Raw genomic sequence first — 19653 nt, 5'->3', positions numbered from 1 at the left:
GTCTGTATTAAACAGAGTTGTTATTTGTTGTGAGTGATGTATGTTGGCCACAGCTTGGCAGTTAATCTGAAATATCACCCCCAAGAAGTAGGTGCTATTAAAAATAAAATGAAAAACTGAAAAGACAGTGGGGCTCCTGAAGCTTGGCTCCCAGGGGAGCCCAAGCATAAGGCAGGCAGTTTGGGACTTACCTTCCTGAAGGGTCCCTCCCATATAAACAGAATGTTTCATTATGAGTTTTGGGTTGGAGAAGAGATGTAGATTGGCTGTAAGGGACCCAGACCACACAATGAACCCTCCCCACTTCTTCTCCCATGTCTACCCCTGGGACACAGGGCTGCTGGAATCTTCAAGTGGCAAATAGGAGCTGGGGCACTGGGACCTCTAGCCTGGGGCTTCCTTTACGACTGTGATGGGGGTGAGCAGTTATAATAGATGATCATGACCATGCATGGATGCGGTCCTGGTCTGGCCCACACATTGGGGGTAGGAGATATTCTAGTATAGCACAAAGAGCCACCTAGACATGTGTCTGGGTTGAGGGTGTGGGTGAGGCACAGACAAGATGGGGAAGGGAGGAAGCACTGGGCTAGTGACTGGCCGCGTGATCATAGTCATGTTGCTGCAAATGGAAGGCAGCAGTCCCTGTGGTGGGAAGGAGACACTTGGAAGCTTGAAAGTCAGAGGTGGAAAGAGGATCCACTCATCTCTTAACTCCTGTGTGTGGGGCATCTGGCCAGTTTATCCAGACTGCTGTCATCAGCCTCAAATTGAACCATCGACCCACAAAAAGCTCCATCCACAGACTTCCAGAACCACCTAGAAGTCCCTAAATCCAGGACCTGAAGAGTCTTTACTTAAAACAACAGGACAAGATTCATCTTCTAAAGAATCTAAGAGGATTCCTTGTAGCCTCACTGTATTTACAGACTCCAGCAACTGCTCTAAATTTAGCTGAGTTGAATCTGCCATGTACTCTCTGCCCCCAACCTTGTTAACAACAACTTTACGAAATTAGCCCCTGCCCTCACATTAGCATCATGCCACTGCTGAGGCTGCTACTACTTCTTGCCTAAAAGTTAGGCCTACACTAATCTGCCATATGCAAACCAGTCTGACATCTCTAGCACAACTGGTGATGATAATCTGTCATTGTCCTGGGTTTCCTGCTGGACATCTGAGGAGAGTATGTATGACTGCCAATGCCTCTTGATGCGCCCAATCAGGAGCCTGGCTGTGGCCTACCCTCTAAGTTCTGGGGGGAGGGGGTGGTCAGAGTCACAGCCACTGTCATCCAGCATGGACTGAGACACAGAACAGATTGGATTCAAGCCCCTATCAGTATGGCTAATTAGGGTGTCTCATGGGGTGGCCCCTGGAGGTCATGGAGTCTTGTCCGGACACCCTGTGCCTGTGGGCCTCCTGGAGCGAGAGCACAGGATGCTTGTGGGCAGAGGCTACCAGGTCATTTCCCACTCACTTCCCGATCTTCCCAGGAGGCTGTTAGTGGTCTCCTGGACTCTGATCAGGTACGAGATGTCCTACCTAGTATTTCGTTGCCCACCTTCCCCGGTGCAGTGGGGGCTCTGGAGCTGCATAGGCTCCTCAGCAATACTCTCTCACCATCAATGATGCTGTCACTGGGCTCCCTTTATTTTGCTGGTGTCCCTGGGATAAAGGCAAAGCCGGTGGCACCTGCGCTTGCTCTTGCTTTCAGGACATGATCAAGGGGAGGGCACACTGCCTTTTCCCAGGGGGCCTGTGCCAGCCAGGTCTCCACTGCCAGGCAGCTTGTGGATGCCTTATGTCTCTCAAGGGCTTGTGCAGTTTTTGTCCTTTTCCCCCACTGGAAAGGCAGATTCTGACTCATTCTTTTGTATTTGTGTCTCTTTTTACAAATAAAAGCACCAATTAAAAATACAGATATATATTTCTGATTTGGTCTCAAAGTCTTACCTCTTTGTTTGCATTCCCTTCTCCCGTGACCTCAAAATGTGAGCAAAGGTATCCATGAACTGCAAGTAGCTACTGGGAGTGATATAATAATGCCTTCCAGTTTTTTGGAAGTATTTTGTGTTCAAGTCTTTTATACTTCTGTGGATCTGGACACATGTTGGGGCAAGTTTTTCTTTTAAGTTCTACAAAATAATAATTTTTAAGAATTAAGAGACAACAATCTAAATAGACATAAAGAGAAAATTGAACATGGTGAATAACCTGAAGTTGTTTATCATTCTGATATGTGGCGAGGTTGAGGTTGAGAAGGCCCCCGGCAAATGGGACCGAGAATACAGACATGCTAGTGGCTTAGATGGTGTTGGGATGAAAGAGGCAACAACTGGACCGGTGACTGGTGACATGCTGGACTCATCCTACCAGGCTTTCCCCTCCGTTCTGCTCCAGCTGTCCAAGGACTCAGAGGCCATCGTCCGTGGCCTGGTTCATGGTGCCTTCCTTTCCTAAAGTGGGTTAGCAATTGCAAGAGACTCTACTTCTCTTCCTTGAGTGAAAGAAGGCTGCAAAAATGTAGGGGCTCAAAGGACATACAGGTATGTGGCTGGGAAAACTGAAGGAGAGAGTGCCCCTTACACAGTTTTGGAGAGAACTGTGTCTGAGACACACCCTGGCCCCAGCACCCGCCCTGCCCATTATGGCTAGCCAATCACCTGGTCACCTTGAGCCCAGCTGCACATTCTTCCCAGGTCCACCTGACTCGCCCTCAGCCTTTGCTTTCCTTGGGTGCTTGCCAGGTAACGTCGCAAGTGCTGTACCAAGTTTCGGGCAGCTACTTTTATAGCTTCTTTTGTCGACACCCCATGGGTCTTTGGTTGGGCCATGCTAGGGAAGATTCTTACTTACTAAGGCTCATGAGTTCTGAACTAATTTTGCATGTGGTTTGTTGGAGACAGAGAGACTTATAAGGAATACGCAAAGGGTACAGCATCCATAGCACAGCATCTGGTGTGCCAAGTGGAGCTTGTTCCCTTTGGGGATTCTGCTGTCTGCCATGGGGCAGGAGAGTTCAGAAGGCCGGGCAGTAAGGAATCTGGGCATCTCTGACACAGATCAGGGGAAACTGATGAAGGGTCAAGGAAAACCCTTGACCTATGTCATAGTTTGCCTAGAGCTGCCTATTTTTGCCTACCTAGGATTCATTCAGAGATCTAATTCTGTCAGATGCTGTCAATAACTTGAAATCTTCCATTGTGTCAGATTTTTAAAAGAGAATGTATTTACCTCTCTGTTCTGTAAATCCACCTTTTCTCTTAAGAAAGAATTGGCTACAACAAGGAGAGCTTCATCTGGCCACTTCTCATACCAGTCAATTGTGCAGATGGTGATCATAGAAGGATATGCTCTACAATGTTGGCGGAAGTGCGGTCCTGTGGGACTCATGGTTATAAAAATATGAAGATTTTTATATATCCTCTGAAAATTAATAAAGATATAAGTTGTTAAAATGTAATCCTCTGCTTTGGAAAAAATATTTTATTAAAAATTCCATTTGAAAATTGTTTCACTTCTTTACTAGAACTGAGCAGGTGTGCCCCGAGCACCTTCCAAAGGAAACTACACATCCCCGGAGCTCAGGTGAGGAAAGTAGCCAGGTTCTGCTCTCTGGGACCTGGAACACCTCTTATATAAACCAGGTCTTAGGAGTGGGTGTGGTGCCCGAGTTCTGCTCAGTAGGGGATCCTACAGCAGACTGGGACAAGTCTAACTACTTCACTTTTGGCTCTGGATTGGTGTGCATCTAAGATGCCTAGAAACTCAATGTGGGAAGTGGTCAGATGAATGAAAGCTGAAAGAGAAAAACAGACCAATGTCATGGGTGGGACATGAAGGAAGCATTAGTAAAATCCTGAAGGGTTAGAGCTCAGCAATATTAGAGCCTCAACCATCCCCAGGTACTTGGCAGGTGCTGCCTCCTGTGAATCTCCCTGCATCTTTCCCCCATATGACTGTGCTGTGGTGTGGCTGCTGTTCCTGGCTTCTTGAAGGACTGGCAGGGGTGCAGCTTCTTTCCTCATTCCCATACATCACTTTAAATGAAACCACATTACTGAGAGCAGTTTAGGTGAATCAATGTTCCTTTCAACTCAAACAGTTCAATTTGTACAAACTGATAAGATGATGTTTGAGTATCAAGCAACCTATTTTGCCAAAGAAGTATGGTAAAAGCTGAAAGAGGAGGAAAGCGTAAGATTCTCTTTCTTTCCTTTTGTCTTTAAAAAATGTATAAAAGTAAATTAAACTGCTCAATGCAGAATTTATACAACAGAGAAATGTTTAAGTTAAAAATGAAATTACCTCTCTTTGCCTAACCCATTCTTAAACTCCTACCTAAAGATGCTCAATGTTAACAGCTGAAAGTATGATGAATTCACTATTATTACTGTAAGATACTTCATGCCATTTTTGGAAGTATGATATAAAATAGACAAATAATGAAAACTGATTTCTAACTGGGATTTTTGGTTTATTTTTTATTTCTAGAGTGCACTGTTCTCCATACTCCAAGTTAGAAATTCTTTGTTCCTCCTTACCAATCAGTTCATACATATAAACCAGTTTAGTAACAAGGCACTAGAGGGCCACAAGTGATCAGGATAATTGCATTTAAAAATATGACCCAATCTAAGCATCCGTTCACATGACGATGTTGTCAGTAGTGGACTCCATTTCTGGAATTTTTAACATCTTCTTGTGCCAGATCACTAAACATCCACAGAGGATGAGGTGGCCTAGTTCGATTTTCCAACGACTCCATCACAGATAGGAGCTGGCGCCAGACCTAAGCCAGCCTGCGGTGCTTCCCCTGTGGATTCCTGCTTTCAGCAATCACACCTCTCTCACCACTAGGTGGATGTTCAGTCATTGTGCCTTTAAGATGCAGAAAGCTTAGCTCGTTGGTCTGGATCCTGCCTCCCTTCAAACCAGCCCTTTACTGACCCACTGCTGAGGTCCTTTAGAATATCATCTGCTCTATCTGGATTATTTCCGTCTGTTCCCGTCACCCCCTGGCCAATTCCAGGCTATTCAAAGGGATACAAGAATTCCTGTTTCTTGTCTTTGCGGACTTGATGCCAACTGTGGGTAGGCAGGGAACTCAGTGTAAGAAGTAAACCCGGGGTCTTATTTCTCTTATCTTTGCCTCTTGTTATTACCATGTTCTTTAGCCACCGATAGCAGGCAGACCCAGATGACCCTGGATGTCCTTAGGGTGTGATTTGTCTGTGTGCGGGGGTCCAGTCATTAGTTTTAACTTTAAAAACTCATTTAAAGAACTAAAAAACTTTATCCAACTTGAAAATCAGGTACAGAATTATAAATGTAGTCTACTTTTAATTTAATATAATAATTTGAAAAAACCAATACCTTTTGGAAGAATGCAAGTAAAGACTGCCTATTATCAATATAACCAGACTGTTCAACAAAAGATCTCATCCTTAGCACAATGGAATCCAGCTCCTCATTTTCAAACAGGTCAAGTACTTTCCTCATATTGAGAACGTTGTTCAAATCTTCCAAAAACGCCTCCTTAGGTGAAACAAATGATGAATCAGGACTGAGTAAATTATTTACATATTCCACTTGAAACACACCAAATTGAAACCCAGGACAAAGAGCTGTGAAACTATCAGAGGGAATTTTTATTAATAAGTATGAGCATTTGGATTTTGAGAATAAGTCCAAGCTTTACTTTAAAAAAAGCATCCTTAGTATCATGACCTCCTTGGGATACTCTTCAGACCCTCCCGGGTTCCTAGTGTTTCAGCCCAGGTGGGGAAGGAAAGCTAGTGGGACAGTCTCCAGGAGGGGCTGACAGAGCTCACACGAAGCTGGCTGATCTTCTGTCTCATCCAAGACTGATGGAGGACTGACGAAGCTTCTTAAGCACACCAATTATTTCCTACTTGTCCAGGGTTCACTTAACTGCTCTGGGGTGCTGCTGTCTCAGCATCTGTTTTGTTCCACCAGGCAGCCTGTGGAGACCCTACTCTGACACCAGCCCCTCATGCAAGCAGCCCACAGAGTGACAAGCAAGTGCTAGCTCCTGGGAGGACTTCCCCAACAGTCTGTGGTCAGCAGCAGTCCCTGCTGCTCAGGGCCTGTGTACCTTAGATGCCCCTTAGATAGACCCTCATGGGGCAAACCGAAACCCTACTCTTAAGGTTTGAGTGGACCTGAGAACCCCAAGTCGCTCTGCTCACAGCCCCTGATGAAGGCATGTGCCCTGGGTCTTGCCTCTCTCTGCCCATACCCTGCCTTGACCTCTCCAGGCGGCCCCTCAAGGCATGCTGTGTTACTTCTTCGAGGACCTGTAGTAAACTTCTCTAGTTCACTTTCTTTTGTGGTCTCCTGTTGAACTGGGGATCACCATCCAGCACTCTGTAATCCTCTTTACAAATGTTAATTTAACATTGTCATAGCACCAGGTTTTGGATTCACATGGAAAACAATGATGTGAGCAGGAGAAACCTGGGAAGTGTGGGGAAGACCTTGAAGTCAAATGACCTTGAAGTCCTAAATGACATGGGAATAGATGATCACATCCATCTTAGCTTTGACCTTACAGTAGTTTTCTGAAAAATGATTTCTTAAACTAGAACGGTAGGCTCCTGGCAGGGGAGAAAGGACACCTAGAATCCAGAGGTGTCTGGCAGAAACCTCAAGCTAATGAACAGACCAGGGTATTTAAATTTGGGAAAGGAAGGACACAGAATTAAAGAGGAAAGTCAGATACTATAGAGAACAGCAGATACAATACAACACTAGGACTTACTCTCAAAATAACAACATGCAAGAACACCACAAGCCTTGGGAGAGAGGCCCAGTATGCAGAGAAAAAACAAGATGAGAGTTGACACAACGCTTGTAACTCTATGAGCGTGGAACATAGATGATGAACAGTGTGCCTTGGAATGTTGCCACAAAGAAGTAAATACAATCAGAGATGGCAGGCCGAATTATGTTCAGGCTGTGGAAGGGCACAATTTATGCCATTAAACAGATTAAAAATGAAGCTGGGTGATTAGCAGTTTTTGCTTGTGAACAAAGCACATCCTGCAGGGAGACCTAAATTTGATGCTGACATTGGGGCAGCGGATAGAGGAAAAGGAGCCTCAAATCTGTGATGGCACGCCGCGGAGCACGCAAGGACATAGTGAATTCAGATGATGGTGTTGTTTTCAAAACACAGACGACAAAACTAGTGTAGCTACGTGGGCAAACTATAATTTGCCAATTAAAATGAAAACTATAAAGACAGAAAATACTTTTGTTGTAATGTTTATGTAAAACTGCAGCATGATGACAAATATATAAACTCTGGGCTGTGACTGGATAAGGACAAAATAACGTAAAAAACAGGGCAGGCTGGCAGGACTGTGTTTCATTTTCAAATATTAAATGGGGGGCACTACTTATGTAGCAAACGTTAGCAAATAAGATAGACAAAATGTACTTACCTGCTTTGGGTTTAAGTTAGCAACTATCAGAGCAGTGGGGTTCCCTTCTAATCCTGCTTGAATGAAGCCCCTTTTAAAGTCTTCTTTGAATTCTATGTAGGCAAAATTGTGGGATGTGGGCACTCGGTAGAGTTTGCATTCTGTTAAATAACAGGCCAGGGTGGCACAGGTCTCCTTCCCACAGCCGTCTATTCCAATCTGTGGAAGAACAATACAACATATGATTCCTATATACATCCTGGAATCTTTGCAGTGTATAAGCTGCCTATGTGTATGTGCTAGAAATTTACATGGCCAAAATGTTTATAAACTTTTTGGGAAATACATTAAATATAACTAAAGTATTCATCAAAGTTCTATAAGACTTTCACACACAGTCAATATTTTCACCTCTTCTCTATATTGTCTGTTGACATATGAGACAATTTCACTAGAAAGATAACACAATCTGGAAAAATAGCATTGGCAGGTTTATAAATCATCATTATATGATTGCCAATATTTGATTGGATATTCATTTATAAGAATTTAGATAGATCTTTTCCTATTTATTTTGAGCAATAAACATTTAAATGCTCTTTGGTAATCATGACCAAGTATTATCTTTTTTAGCAGCTTTTCTGAGGTGTAACTTACAGACTATACCACCTTTTACATGTACAATTCAGTGATTTTTAGTAAATTTACAGTTATGCAACCATCACCACAATCCAATCCTCAAACATTTCTATCACTGGAAATATCTCCAGGCTTGTAGTGAGTCTTCATTCCAACCCCAGGCCTGGGAACCCGCCTCCGTAGACTTCCTATAATGAATCATAAATAGCATCTGCCTCCTCACTTAGCATGATGGTTTTGTGGTTCCTTCATGTGGTAGTATCCTACTGGATGGGCTACACCATATTTTGTTTATTCACAATGGACAATTGTGGACAGATTTCCACATCTGTCTGGTTTTGTTATCAGATGATACTGGCCTCATGGGTAAAGTTGGGAGCTGTTCTCTCTATTTTCTGGAAGAGTCTGTAAAGGATTGATTTTGTTCTTCCTTAAATGTTTGATGGAATTCTCCAGTGAAGCTGTTTGGTCCTGGGCTTTCTCTAGGGGAAATTTTTAAATTCCCAATTCAATCTCTTTGTTTAGGTCTATTCAGATTACCTATTTCTTTAGCTCAGTCGTTTATGTCTTCCCAGCAAGTGTCCATTTCATCTAGGCTATCCAATGAGCCAGCACACAGTTGTTCATACTATTCTCTTACAATCCTTTATTTCTGTAATTTTGGTAGTTATGTCTTTTCTTTAATTCCTGATTTTGATAATTTTAATAATGAATTCATTCATTCTTTCTTTCTCCCTTCCTTCCTTCCTTCCCTCTTTGGTTTGTCAATTTTGTTGATCTTTTCAAAGAACCTTTGGTTTCATTGATATTTTCTATTGCTTTTCTGTTCTCTACTTTCTTCTCATCTTTATTAGTTCCTTCTTTCTGCTTGCTTAGGGGTTTAGTTTTCTTTCCTCCTTGTAGTTTCCAAATGTGGGAGGTTAGGTTATTTGAGATTTTTCTTCTTTTTAAAAATATAGGCATTTATAGCTTATATACATTTTCCTCTAAGTGATGCTTTTGGGTATGTTGTGTTTTCATTCATCTCAAAATATTTTCTAATATCTCTTGTGATTTCTTCTTTCACTCATTGGTTATTTGGGGATATGTGTAAAAATTCCACATATTTGTGAATATTTCAAATTTCTTTGTTATTGATTTCTGCTTTAATTCTTTTTTTTCTTTTTTTTAATTGATTTCTGCTTTAATTCTATTGTAGTCAGAACATACTTTGAATGACTTCAGTCCTTTTAAATTTACTGAGGCTTGTTTTATAGTCTGGTACCATGGTCTATGCTGCAGAATGTTCCATGTATGCTTCAGAAGCATGTGTATTTTGCTGTTGTTGGAAGCAGTCTTCTGTATATATCAATTAGGTTAAATTGTTTTTTGTTTTTTTTCTTTTTAGGTTAAATTGTTGTACAGTACTGTTGACATATTTATATCCTCAATGATTTTATATCTAGTTGCTCTACTAATGATTGAGAGTGGGGATATTGAAGACTCCAATTATTGCTGGTGAACTGCTTATTTCTCTCTCTTCAATTTTGTCTGTTTGGCTTCACATATTTTGGGGCTTAGTTGTTATGTGTGTGTGCCTGTAACTGTTATGTCTTCCTGATGATTGATGATTTTGTCATTATAACATCTTTCTTTTCCCTCAGAACACTTATTTTTTTTCCCTGAAAGTCTATTTTGTCTAATATTAGTATAATTATACCAATTGTCTTATGGGAATTATTGGCATGAATTATCTTTTTCTATGTTTTCATTTTCAACCACTTTGTGTCATTGAATCTAAAATGCAACTCCTGTTGATAGCATATGATTAGATTTAAAAAATTCTGTCCTACAATCTTTGCCTCTTTATTGGAACATTTAGTACATTTATATTTAATGTTATGATTGATGTGATTTGATTTACATCTACCATATTGCTTTTTTTAAATGTCTCATGTCTTTTTCTCCTTTGTTTCTCCTTCAGTACCTTCTTATTGGTGTTAATGCAACCTTTTCTAGAGTTCTATTTTAATTCCTTTGATGTTTTATATTATGTATTTCTTTGATATTTTCTCTAGGAATTACACTGGATATTTTATCAATTTACTCCAGATTAATACTGACTTAATTCCAGTAAAATATAGAAAGTTTGCTCCAATATAGCTCCATTTGTTCCTTCCTCTTTTGTAGTTATTTTACATACTAAATCTTTATGTTATAAAACTAACAATAGTTTCATAATTACTGTTTTATGTATCTATCCTTGAAAGCAGCTAAGAGAAAAATATGCTGATACTGTCTGTGGTAGGTAGAGTAATATCTTTGCCACCCTCACCCTCACCCCCAAATGTGTCATGTCATGATCCCTAGAGCATGTGAATATATTACCTTACATGGCAAAAGAGATTTTGCCAATGTGATTAAAATTAAGGACCTTGAAATGGGGAGATGATTTTGGATAATCTGGTTGAACCCAGTCTAAACACATGAGTCCTTAAAATCCAGGAAACTTTCCTGGCTGTGGCCAGAGAGAGAAAGGGAGATGTGTAACAGTTGATGAAGCGTCAGAATGATAGCATGTTGCTGGCTTGGGAGATGGAAAAACTGGGTATTGAGCCAAGGAAGGAGGACAGCCTCTAAAAACTTGTTTTCTTGCTCTGATGGTTCAGTAATAAAATCAAGCTGAACTGATATTTACTTTTACCAAGTCATGTATGATTTATCTTTTACTTCTTTACCTATTCAACTAATCTCATTTAAACTGGCCAATCTAGATCATGATTGTTTATTTTTTTAAAATCTGTTTTAAATGTTCTTCACTAAGTCATTATGCTCCCTCCAGCTGCTTCTCCCTGCTGAAGCCTCACAGGCTATGTCAGCTTCTGGTTATATTACTATTTTACATAAGTGAATCCCAGTGCTAGCTTGACCTGGGGCGAAGATCTATTAATGATGTTTAACTGGGCAAAGTAGTCATGGGATCAGGGAGGAAACAGGGACTTGATATGCTTTACTTTGTATTTTTAATAAGGGCTCTGATAGGATGATAGGGTCATGAGAAAGCACTGTTAAGGAGGCAAGTTTCTAGTTGAGTGTTAGGTCTTTAAAAAATTGCTCTGATTGCATTCTCAGGAATTTTAGAATTGAGAACTTTTTGCAAACTCACTTGTTATTAAAAAAGAAAGTCACTTTACGGTAAAAGAAGCAAACAGAGAGTATGTGCCATTTGGGAGTTAAAAAATAATCTGTTAGGGGCACCTGGGTGGCTTAGTTGGTTAAGTGCCTGCCTTTGGATTGGGTCATGATCCCAGGGTCCTAGGACTGAGCCCCGAATTGGGCTCCCTGCTCAGTAGGGAGTCTGCTTCTCCCTGCCCCTCTTCTGCCTCATTCTCTCTCTCTCTCTCTAATAAATGAATAGAATCTTTAAAAAAATCTGTTAAAAACTGAAATAAGACAGACAAAATCACAGATCTTATGGAGCTTATGTTCTGAATGTGGAGACATAATAAGTAAATGAAATTGAAGTACATAAGATCAGATAATGCTAAGGTTTAGGAAGAAAAAGCAAGAATAAAGGGACAGAGACAGAGACTGAAGGGGGGGAAGAGGCTGCTCTCTTATTTTATTTATTTATTTTAAAAAGATTTTATTTATTTATTCATGAGAGACACACACACACACGCACACACAGAGGCAGAGACATAGGCAGAGGGAGAAGCAGGCTCCATGCAGGGAGCCTGATCTGAGACTCCATCCTGGAACTCCAGGATCATGCCCTGGGCTGAAGGCAGTGCTAAACCGCTGAGTCACCCAGGGATCCCCAGAGGCTGCTATTTTAGATAGGGAGGCAGAGAAGGCTGCAGGCTGAGGTGGTAGTGACTCAGGTAGGGTGATGGCAAACACGATGCATACAAGTGGGTAGACTTGAAAAATATTTTGGAAGTTGTATTGTCAAGATATATTGATGGTTGAGTGTGGGGTGTGACAGAAAAGTGTCAAGAATGAGGGGTTCCTCAGTTTCTGGCTTGAGCAGATCTATGTTGGTGCCATTTATGAGATGCAAACAGTTAGTAAAGGAATAGTTTTAGTGGAGGAAATACTTCATTTTGTATTTTTACCTTAATTCTTTCAATTTTTAATTCCTTTTAATTAGTCTTATACACATATGTTTATTTTTTATTAGTATTATTTTTTCAAAGATTTTATTTTATTATTTATTCATGAGAGAAACAGAGAGAGAGAGAGAAGCGGAGACACAGGCAGAGGGAGAAGCAGGCTCCACGCAGGGAGCCCGACATGGGACTAGATCCCGGGACTCTAGGATCACACCCTGGGCTGAAGGCAGGCGCCAAACTGCTGAGCCACCCAGGGATCCCCTATACATATCTGTTTAAATAGAGGTCTAGTAGTTCTGAATGCAAAACAAGTCCTTTTGGGAAAAAATGATGTGAATTAAATAACTAGTCATAAATAAAAGTATCAAAGTATTTATAATTTTTATTATACATCAATAATAGGCACAAACAATAGCTTAAATATTCATAAATAATATGATTCCTAGAATTGGCTGCATGTGTTGGATTTGACCTAGCCTTCTGTAAGCTTTCCTCTATTCAAGTTATTTGGGGATTTTGCAAGAATTTAACTCCATTTGTTTTTATGAGAAGTAGAACTTTGTGCAAAGACTCATGTTTCTAAATATTCCAGGAAATGTACTATTCTCAAAGTCAAGCTCCCCCTGAAGTGATGGTACATCAGTGCTGAGGATATGTTAAAGATGGTGCCAACTCTAGCACTTCTATTCATGTCAAATGCTCTCTAAAAACAAGCATTTCTATGTGCTGATAAATTTCTTATGCTGACTCTAGAGAGGAATATCACCTTGTTGTGGGGACTCAGTGGCTGCAAGCTTTCACAAATAGAAAGTCTGCATAAGTAAAACTTTTGTAAGCAAAGTAAATTTTATCAGATTTCCTTAATTGTTATTTTGAAACTTAAAATGACTGGAACAATTTAAATTCCTACCAGTAACATGTGACTCCCTGGTTGTCGAAGGACCCTCGAAGCTCTTGCGATGTGTTCTATTGCTTCCTTGAAGAACACCATGGAATGAAAAATCTAGCAGAGGAAATGGGACAGATAAACTGTTTAGAGGCAGAGAAAAGTCACTATAGTTTTACATACAAGGATCTGGAAGTGAGAGTGACAATTTTGGTAACCCAATAACCTAGACCCAGTAAACTGGTTTACATTTATGCAAAATAAATTTGCATAATGAGGACTGTTCTTTTGCCAGTATTCCAGTGAGCAAGACTGGGAGAGTGAGAGGCTCAATAGAAGAAAAGGAAGAGAGCAGCAGCACTGGGGCTGTTCTACTGCTCTGTCTTGGGGTAGAACTCTGGGGTGGGGGTGGGGGTGGGGAGAAGAGACCCCAGGAAATAGGGTTATGGCATCTGTGATTTTGTTGGTGCCCCCGTTCTGACACCTGCCTGCCCTGGACATGCTCTGGACATGCAGAGGGAGAAAGAGAACCCCCAGCAGACTCTCGGCTGAGTGTGGAACCTGAGGCAGGCCTCGGTCCCAGGACCCTGGGATCACCACCTGAGCTGAAATCGAGAGTTGGACGCTTAGCTAACTGAGCCACTTGGGTGCCCCTTTCTTTCTCTTACACATACACACACACACACACACACACACACACACACAGTCTTGAAAATATCTGTTGTGAAATAAATATACATATCCATGTGTATGTATACATGACATATGTATACACACACATATACACACAGCACTCCTCAGATTTTACACATGTCTGTACCTCCAAAGATGCTGAACTTAACTTCATTTGGAATTCATTCAGTATACTGGCAAGTTTATTATAGTCATTAGTATTTTGATAGATCTTTTTCCTATGAGCCTTGTTTATATCCAAGAAATCCACAAATACAATTGAGTCATTCATCAGTTTTTCTTTGGTCCACTGGATCTATTGTAAAATAATCATTTAATAGTACCTGTTAATAGCAAAATTCTACTTGTTATCAAAACGAACGTAATAGATCTCTATAAGAGAAGCTCTTGGCACAACAGAGCTAGGCAAGTCTTGGGGCTCTTTACCTTTTGTCAGTGAAACCTATGCACTCTTTCTCAGAATGATATTTTAAAATGCATGTAGTCAAATACAAGGTTGCAAAGGAGACCAAATATATTGATATAGAGCTCTATCTAAGGACACTCTGAAGATCTATAGGCCCTAAATTAAGAGTCTCTGTTGTGGAAATAACATCTTGAAGTTTCACTAACAATTAAAAACAAGGACTCTTCCCTTAATTAATTGTTAAATACCATCATACATCTGGTAGCATGGGGGAGATCTCTGTGTTATGGGAACAATTCTGTGTTAAGACTGTGGTGATAATTATACAAATCCATACATGGGATAAAATTTCATAGAAAAAATGCAGCCCTCCACTCCTACAAATGAGTGATTTGAAAACTGGCAAATCTAAAAATCTGTATTCTAGTTAAAAACACCACCACCATAAATTGGCAAGCTTCCATACTTGCTTTCCTGGTCCACTTGGCCAGCTCTCATCTATCCCTCATACAAAGAGATCTGACCATTATTTCCCATTCCTCTAAAACTTGGTAGAAAAAAATGACTTGTTTGGTTCCATCCCTAGGCCACTCATGCAGACAGGTCTGTCACAGCACTTCCAGAAATGTGCTGCACCTGTATTGTAAGCCCACGCCTTCTATGTAGGTCTTAGCACCCTCTCACTTGTATCTGGTACTGGAAATTCCTAGCAGGCACTCAGGAGATAAGGTTGGGGGGCAGAATAACATGATGATTAAAGGGGTATCTAGAGTCAGCTATCCTGGGTTTGGATGAATCCGCCACTTGACTAGCTATGTAACCTGGGGCAAGTTCTTAATCCCCTTCTGCCTCAGTTTCTTCATCTGTAAAGTGAGGATAACAACAGCACCAACATCACAAAGGCATTATAGAGATTAAAATGAGTAATGACATATAAAGCTCTGAAAACAAAACAAAAAAAAAATAAAGCTCTGAAAACAGTGCCTGGCACAGTGTAAGTACAACTACTGTTTTTATTATCGCATTGTATTTTTTAAAAATTAAAATAAGCTTGCCAACCAACTGATTAAACATTGTCATATAAACCTAAATTCTCAGAGGACTACTTTATATCCTTATATCCTTAAGGAAGATTTGTCAATATGTCTTTAATTTGGGGATATTGTAGTTATTTTTGCTGTCCATCCACAGGGCAAGCTTTGTGTCCCTGAAGCATTTGCGTGCCCATGTCTTACTGCCTCTACATCTATTGTTTGGTCTAGCCAAGTCTTAAACCTGAATTTCAGTTGGCCTTTATAGGATAGAGTTTACAAACTTCATGGGCAGGAATGAGCTCTCTCTACTAAAATACAGAGATTCTAGTTTTGTTTTGTTTTGTTTTTTTTTAGCAAAGTTTCTCCCGCCCTCCCTTCTCCCTTCATCCCAGATATCTTTATCAAGCACCAACTGAAAGTAAGAAAGGATGCTAAATTCTGGTGATTTAAGTAAAAATAAAAATCAACAGAGAGAGCCCAGACATCCATTAACAGATGAATGGATAAAGAAGATGTGATATACATATATATACATATATATGTATATATATGTATATATATGTATATGTATATACACATATGTGTAGATATATATATATACACACACACACACACACACACTACGGATACTCAGCCACCAGAAAGGATTAAATTTTGCCATTTGCAATGACATGGATGGAACTAGAGGGTATTATGCTGAGCGAAATAAGTCAATCAGAGAAAGACAATTGTCATATGATCTCACTCATGTGGAATTTAAGAAACAAAACAGAGGATCATAGGGGAAGAGAGGAAAAAATATAACAAGATGAAATCAGAGAAGGAGACAAACCATTAGAGACTCTTAATCACAAGAAACAAACTGAGGATTGCAGGAGGGGAGGGGTGTGGAGGGATAGGGTAACTGGGTAATGGGCATGAAGGAGGGCATGTGATGGGATGAGCACTGGGTATTATATGCAACTGATGAATCACTAATCCCTACCTCTGAAACCAATAATACATTATATGTTAATTAATGTTTTAAATAAAATTAAAAAACTATACTGGAATTAAAATAAAAAACTTAATAAAAAATAAATCAATGACTTTGTTCTTATGGAACCCATAGGTTAGAGAGAGGGAGAAGTAATTACATTGTAATAAGTTCTATGATAGGAATACAAAGAAGGGGCACTCAAATTGGAAAGAGTGCAGTGTTGGCCGGAAAAATCCACCCCAAGAGGAAGCATGAGCTGAATTTTGAAGGATGGCCAGAGGGTAGTGGGGGTAGGGACCCCAGAGGTGTACAGGCAGAGGCAGGTGATGCTGTGCTAGGATGTGGGGGTAAGGTGCTGAGGTTTCCAGTGCAGATGTACGCTTGGAGGGTACCGCTGATCACAGGGGTGGGAGCCATCAGGATAGGGCATCCAGGCAGCGCAGAGAGCACAGGGGGCAAAGACTGGGAATGGTTCTGCAAGTGGTTTTGCATGTTGAGCATGAAGCACCCCAAGCAACATGAGCTAGACTTAGCAGACAAACCAAGGTCTCACTTTAGGGTTCAGATTCTTTCTGCCAAACCACTGCTCTATGATAGCTTATATCTATCAAGCATTTACTATGTGTCAGAAACTGTCTAATCATCTGACACAAATTGTGCCATAGATTCTCAGCACAGCCTACGAGGTGGGTCCAGCTGCTACCCTAACCTCAGTGACAGGGACCTGAGACACAGGGGGTCACCTGCCAGAGCTCCACAGCTGGGCATGGGAGGGGCTGGGCCTTGCAGGTAGGCAGAGCCCATGTGGTACCCTCTATGTTCAACTGTTTTCTCAGGGAAGAAAGTGGAAACAATACATGGGTAGGCTGGGGAGTGTGGTCTCTGAGCGAAGGAATGCAGGGATGAGAGGAGGCCGAAGCATCACAGAAGGGTAGCCCCAAGGAGGGCAAGGAAGGAGGAGTGACACCAGGCCAAGTCTGAGAGACCCCACCCATGAGTGCTGGATGTGCAGGTGGGAGAAGAGTCATCCCTGTGAGCCTAACAGAAAGATTGGAGGGGAGGGGGCTGTGTGCTAACATGAATCATCACATCAAGGATCTGGGCTGAAGAGCAGAGAACTTGGATTGTATGGGAGTGTCTAGAAAATATTTCGTAAAAACTTTCTGCATTTGTGACTTGTCTTAAAGAGACCTATGTACATGTACATGAGTACACACATACACACAAATGCAGATGTGCATGTGTGTGTGTATACATTGTACTCTGAGTTTATGTGCTTGCACATATCTCTAGGTATAAGATTCATATCCAAAAGTCTTTTTTATTTTTTTACTGTTGTGAATTCATGATATGTCCTGGGCTCCTATGAACAGGGTGAGAGAAAGCAGCACCACCAAAGAAGACGGAAAAGGAAGGAGGAGTCATGTTGGAAGGAATTCCCAAGGACCTCCCTAATGCTCTTGAGAGGAGCCTGCAAGGAGGCTTTGTGAAGGTGCTGAGCTTGTCCCTGTGCTTCCTGTTAACCCTGGTGGTGTGGCTTAGCCTCCTGAAGTGCTGTCCTTCCTTCCAGACCTGGAGTCCACCGGCACCATGGACACCACAGTTCAAAAGGCTGGAGGTAAAAAAAAAAAAAACAAAAAAAAACAAAAGGCTGGAGGTACTGAGAGTGTGCACTTCTTCCAGCCCTGGAGAAACGGGAGCAGTTTCAGAGCTTGCAAAGGACAAATGCACCAGCGAAGGCACCAAGACCTTATCATTTCCATCATATCAAGTCTGTACTTATTTAGACATTATCAAGTTGGAAATGGGATTGCTAATAATATTAATGTTATAAATACAATAGAAACAGCTGAGGACTTTTAGAAAACAACTTTTTTAATAATAAATTTATTTTTTATTGGTGTTCAATTTGCCAACATACAGAATAACACCCAGTGCTCATCCTGTCAAGTGCCCCCCTCAGTGCCCGCCACCCAGTCACCCCCACTCCCCACCCTCCTCCTCTTCCACCACCCCTAGTTCGTTTCCCAGAGTTAGGAGTCTTTATGTTCTGTCTCCCTTTCTGATATTTCCTACCCATTTCTTCTCCCTTCCCCTCTATTCCCTTTCACCATTATTTATATTCCCCAAATGAATGAGACCATATAATGTTTGTCCTTCTCCGATTGACTTATTTCACTCAGCATAATACCCTCCAGTTCCATCCACGTTGAAGCAAATGGTGGGTATTTGTCATTTCTTTTTTTTTTTTTTTTTGTATTTGTCATTTCTAATGGCTGAGTAATATTCCATTGTATACATAAACCACATCTGCTTTATCCATTCATCTTTCGATGGACACCGAGGCTCCTTCCACAGTTTGGCTATTGTGGACATTGCTGCTAGAAACATCGGGGTGCAGGTGTCCCAGCGTTTCATTGCATCTGTACCTTTGGGGTAAATCCCCAACAGTGCAATTTCTGGGTTGTAGGGCAGGTCTATTTTAAACTCTTTGAGGAACCTCCACACGGTTTTCCAGAGTGGCTGCACCATTTCACATTCCCACCAACAGTGCAAGAGGGAGAAAACAACTCTTTTGCCTAAGATACCATTTAAAATAATTCTTAAGGGATCCCTGGGTGGTGCAGTGGTTTAGCGCCTGCCTTTGGCCCAGGGCGCGATCCTGGAGTCCTGGGATCGAGTCCCACGTCGGGCTCCCAGTGCATGGAGCCTGCTTCTCCCTCTGCCTGTGTCTTGCCTCTCTCTCTTCTCTGTGTGTGACTATCATAAATAAATTAAAAATAAAATAATTCTTAAAATTTAAGTTTACCTGAAAATAATTCTCAAGTTCCTTTGAAAGAAATTGATAGAAAAGCCGTTTTTCTGTATATTCCATTAGGCGATCGTGAAACACTCGTGTGGCTTCATGAACGAAGAATAGAGCCAACATCTCTTTGGAGGTAATAACAGTTTTGTCAGCTTGCAGCAATCCTAGAAGAAGCTATTAAGGATTTAAATGTAAGATTTTTTTTTCCTTTTTTTTTTTTTAACATTAGCAGGTACTATGTGAAGTAGAGGCTCAATTTTTACATGTTTGTGATTCCATAAAAATAGAAGTGATTATCTGAGGTAAAACATGTCCATTTCTCCAAGTCATAAACTGGAGTTTTGATGAGATGGGCAGTTTACTGTTGTGAATTCATGATATGTCCTGGGCTCCTATGAACAGGGTGAGAGAATATATTTTTCCCCAATATAGCAGGGAAAACAGGCATGGCATCCCCCCTGGAGTAGAGGGTTTGAGGACCCCTCCCAGGGCTCGCCTCGCTAGCATGGGAAGCCAGGAGTCCTGACTATGGTGCTGACCTGGAGGCAGGCGTGCTGATGCTTACAGAGACACTCCTCACTGCACACATGTTCTAAGATTCTGAATCTTGATGAAAAGAACGTGTAACCCATTTCAAACATTATATGCACTATTTTGAACCACAG

The 19653-nt window shown here is 41.2% G+C and overlaps 1 protein-coding gene across 14 annotated transcripts in view; it reads right to left on the bottom strand.

Annotated features, from left to right (window-relative positions):
- The window catches only part of DNAH14 (dynein axonemal heavy chain 14), a 325158-nt gene that overhangs the window by 81516 nt on the left and 223989 nt on the right, over nt 1-19653 (bottom strand). For all 14 annotated transcript variants that reach the window (XR_013381670.1, XM_077901271.1, XM_077901270.1 and 11 more), the window contains 7 exons: nt 18992-19162; nt 13891-14058; nt 13095-13187; nt 7473-7670; nt 5380-5541; nt 3238-3429; nt 1957-2138 (listed from right to left, as the gene is read on the bottom strand). Coding sequence is in view for 13 of the 14 variants with exons in the window: in XM_077901271.1 (XP_077757397.1) it covers nt 1957-2138; nt 3238-3429; nt 5380-5541; nt 7473-7670; nt 13095-13187; nt 13891-14058; nt 18992-19162 (1166 nt within the window). In the remaining variant the exon portion in view is untranslated. The remainder of the gene's footprint in view (nt 1-1956; nt 2139-3237; nt 3430-5379; nt 5542-7472; nt 7671-13094; nt 13188-13890; nt 14059-18991; nt 19163-19653) is intronic.

The sequence above is a fragment of the Canis aureus genome, chromosome 6 (assembly GCF_053574225.1).
Source record: "Canis aureus isolate CA01 chromosome 6, VMU_Caureus_v.1.0, whole genome shotgun sequence".
Lineage (NCBI taxonomy): Eukaryota > Metazoa > Chordata > Mammalia > Carnivora > Canidae > Canis > Canis aureus.
This window is presented reverse-complemented; position numbering and strand designations above follow the sequence as displayed.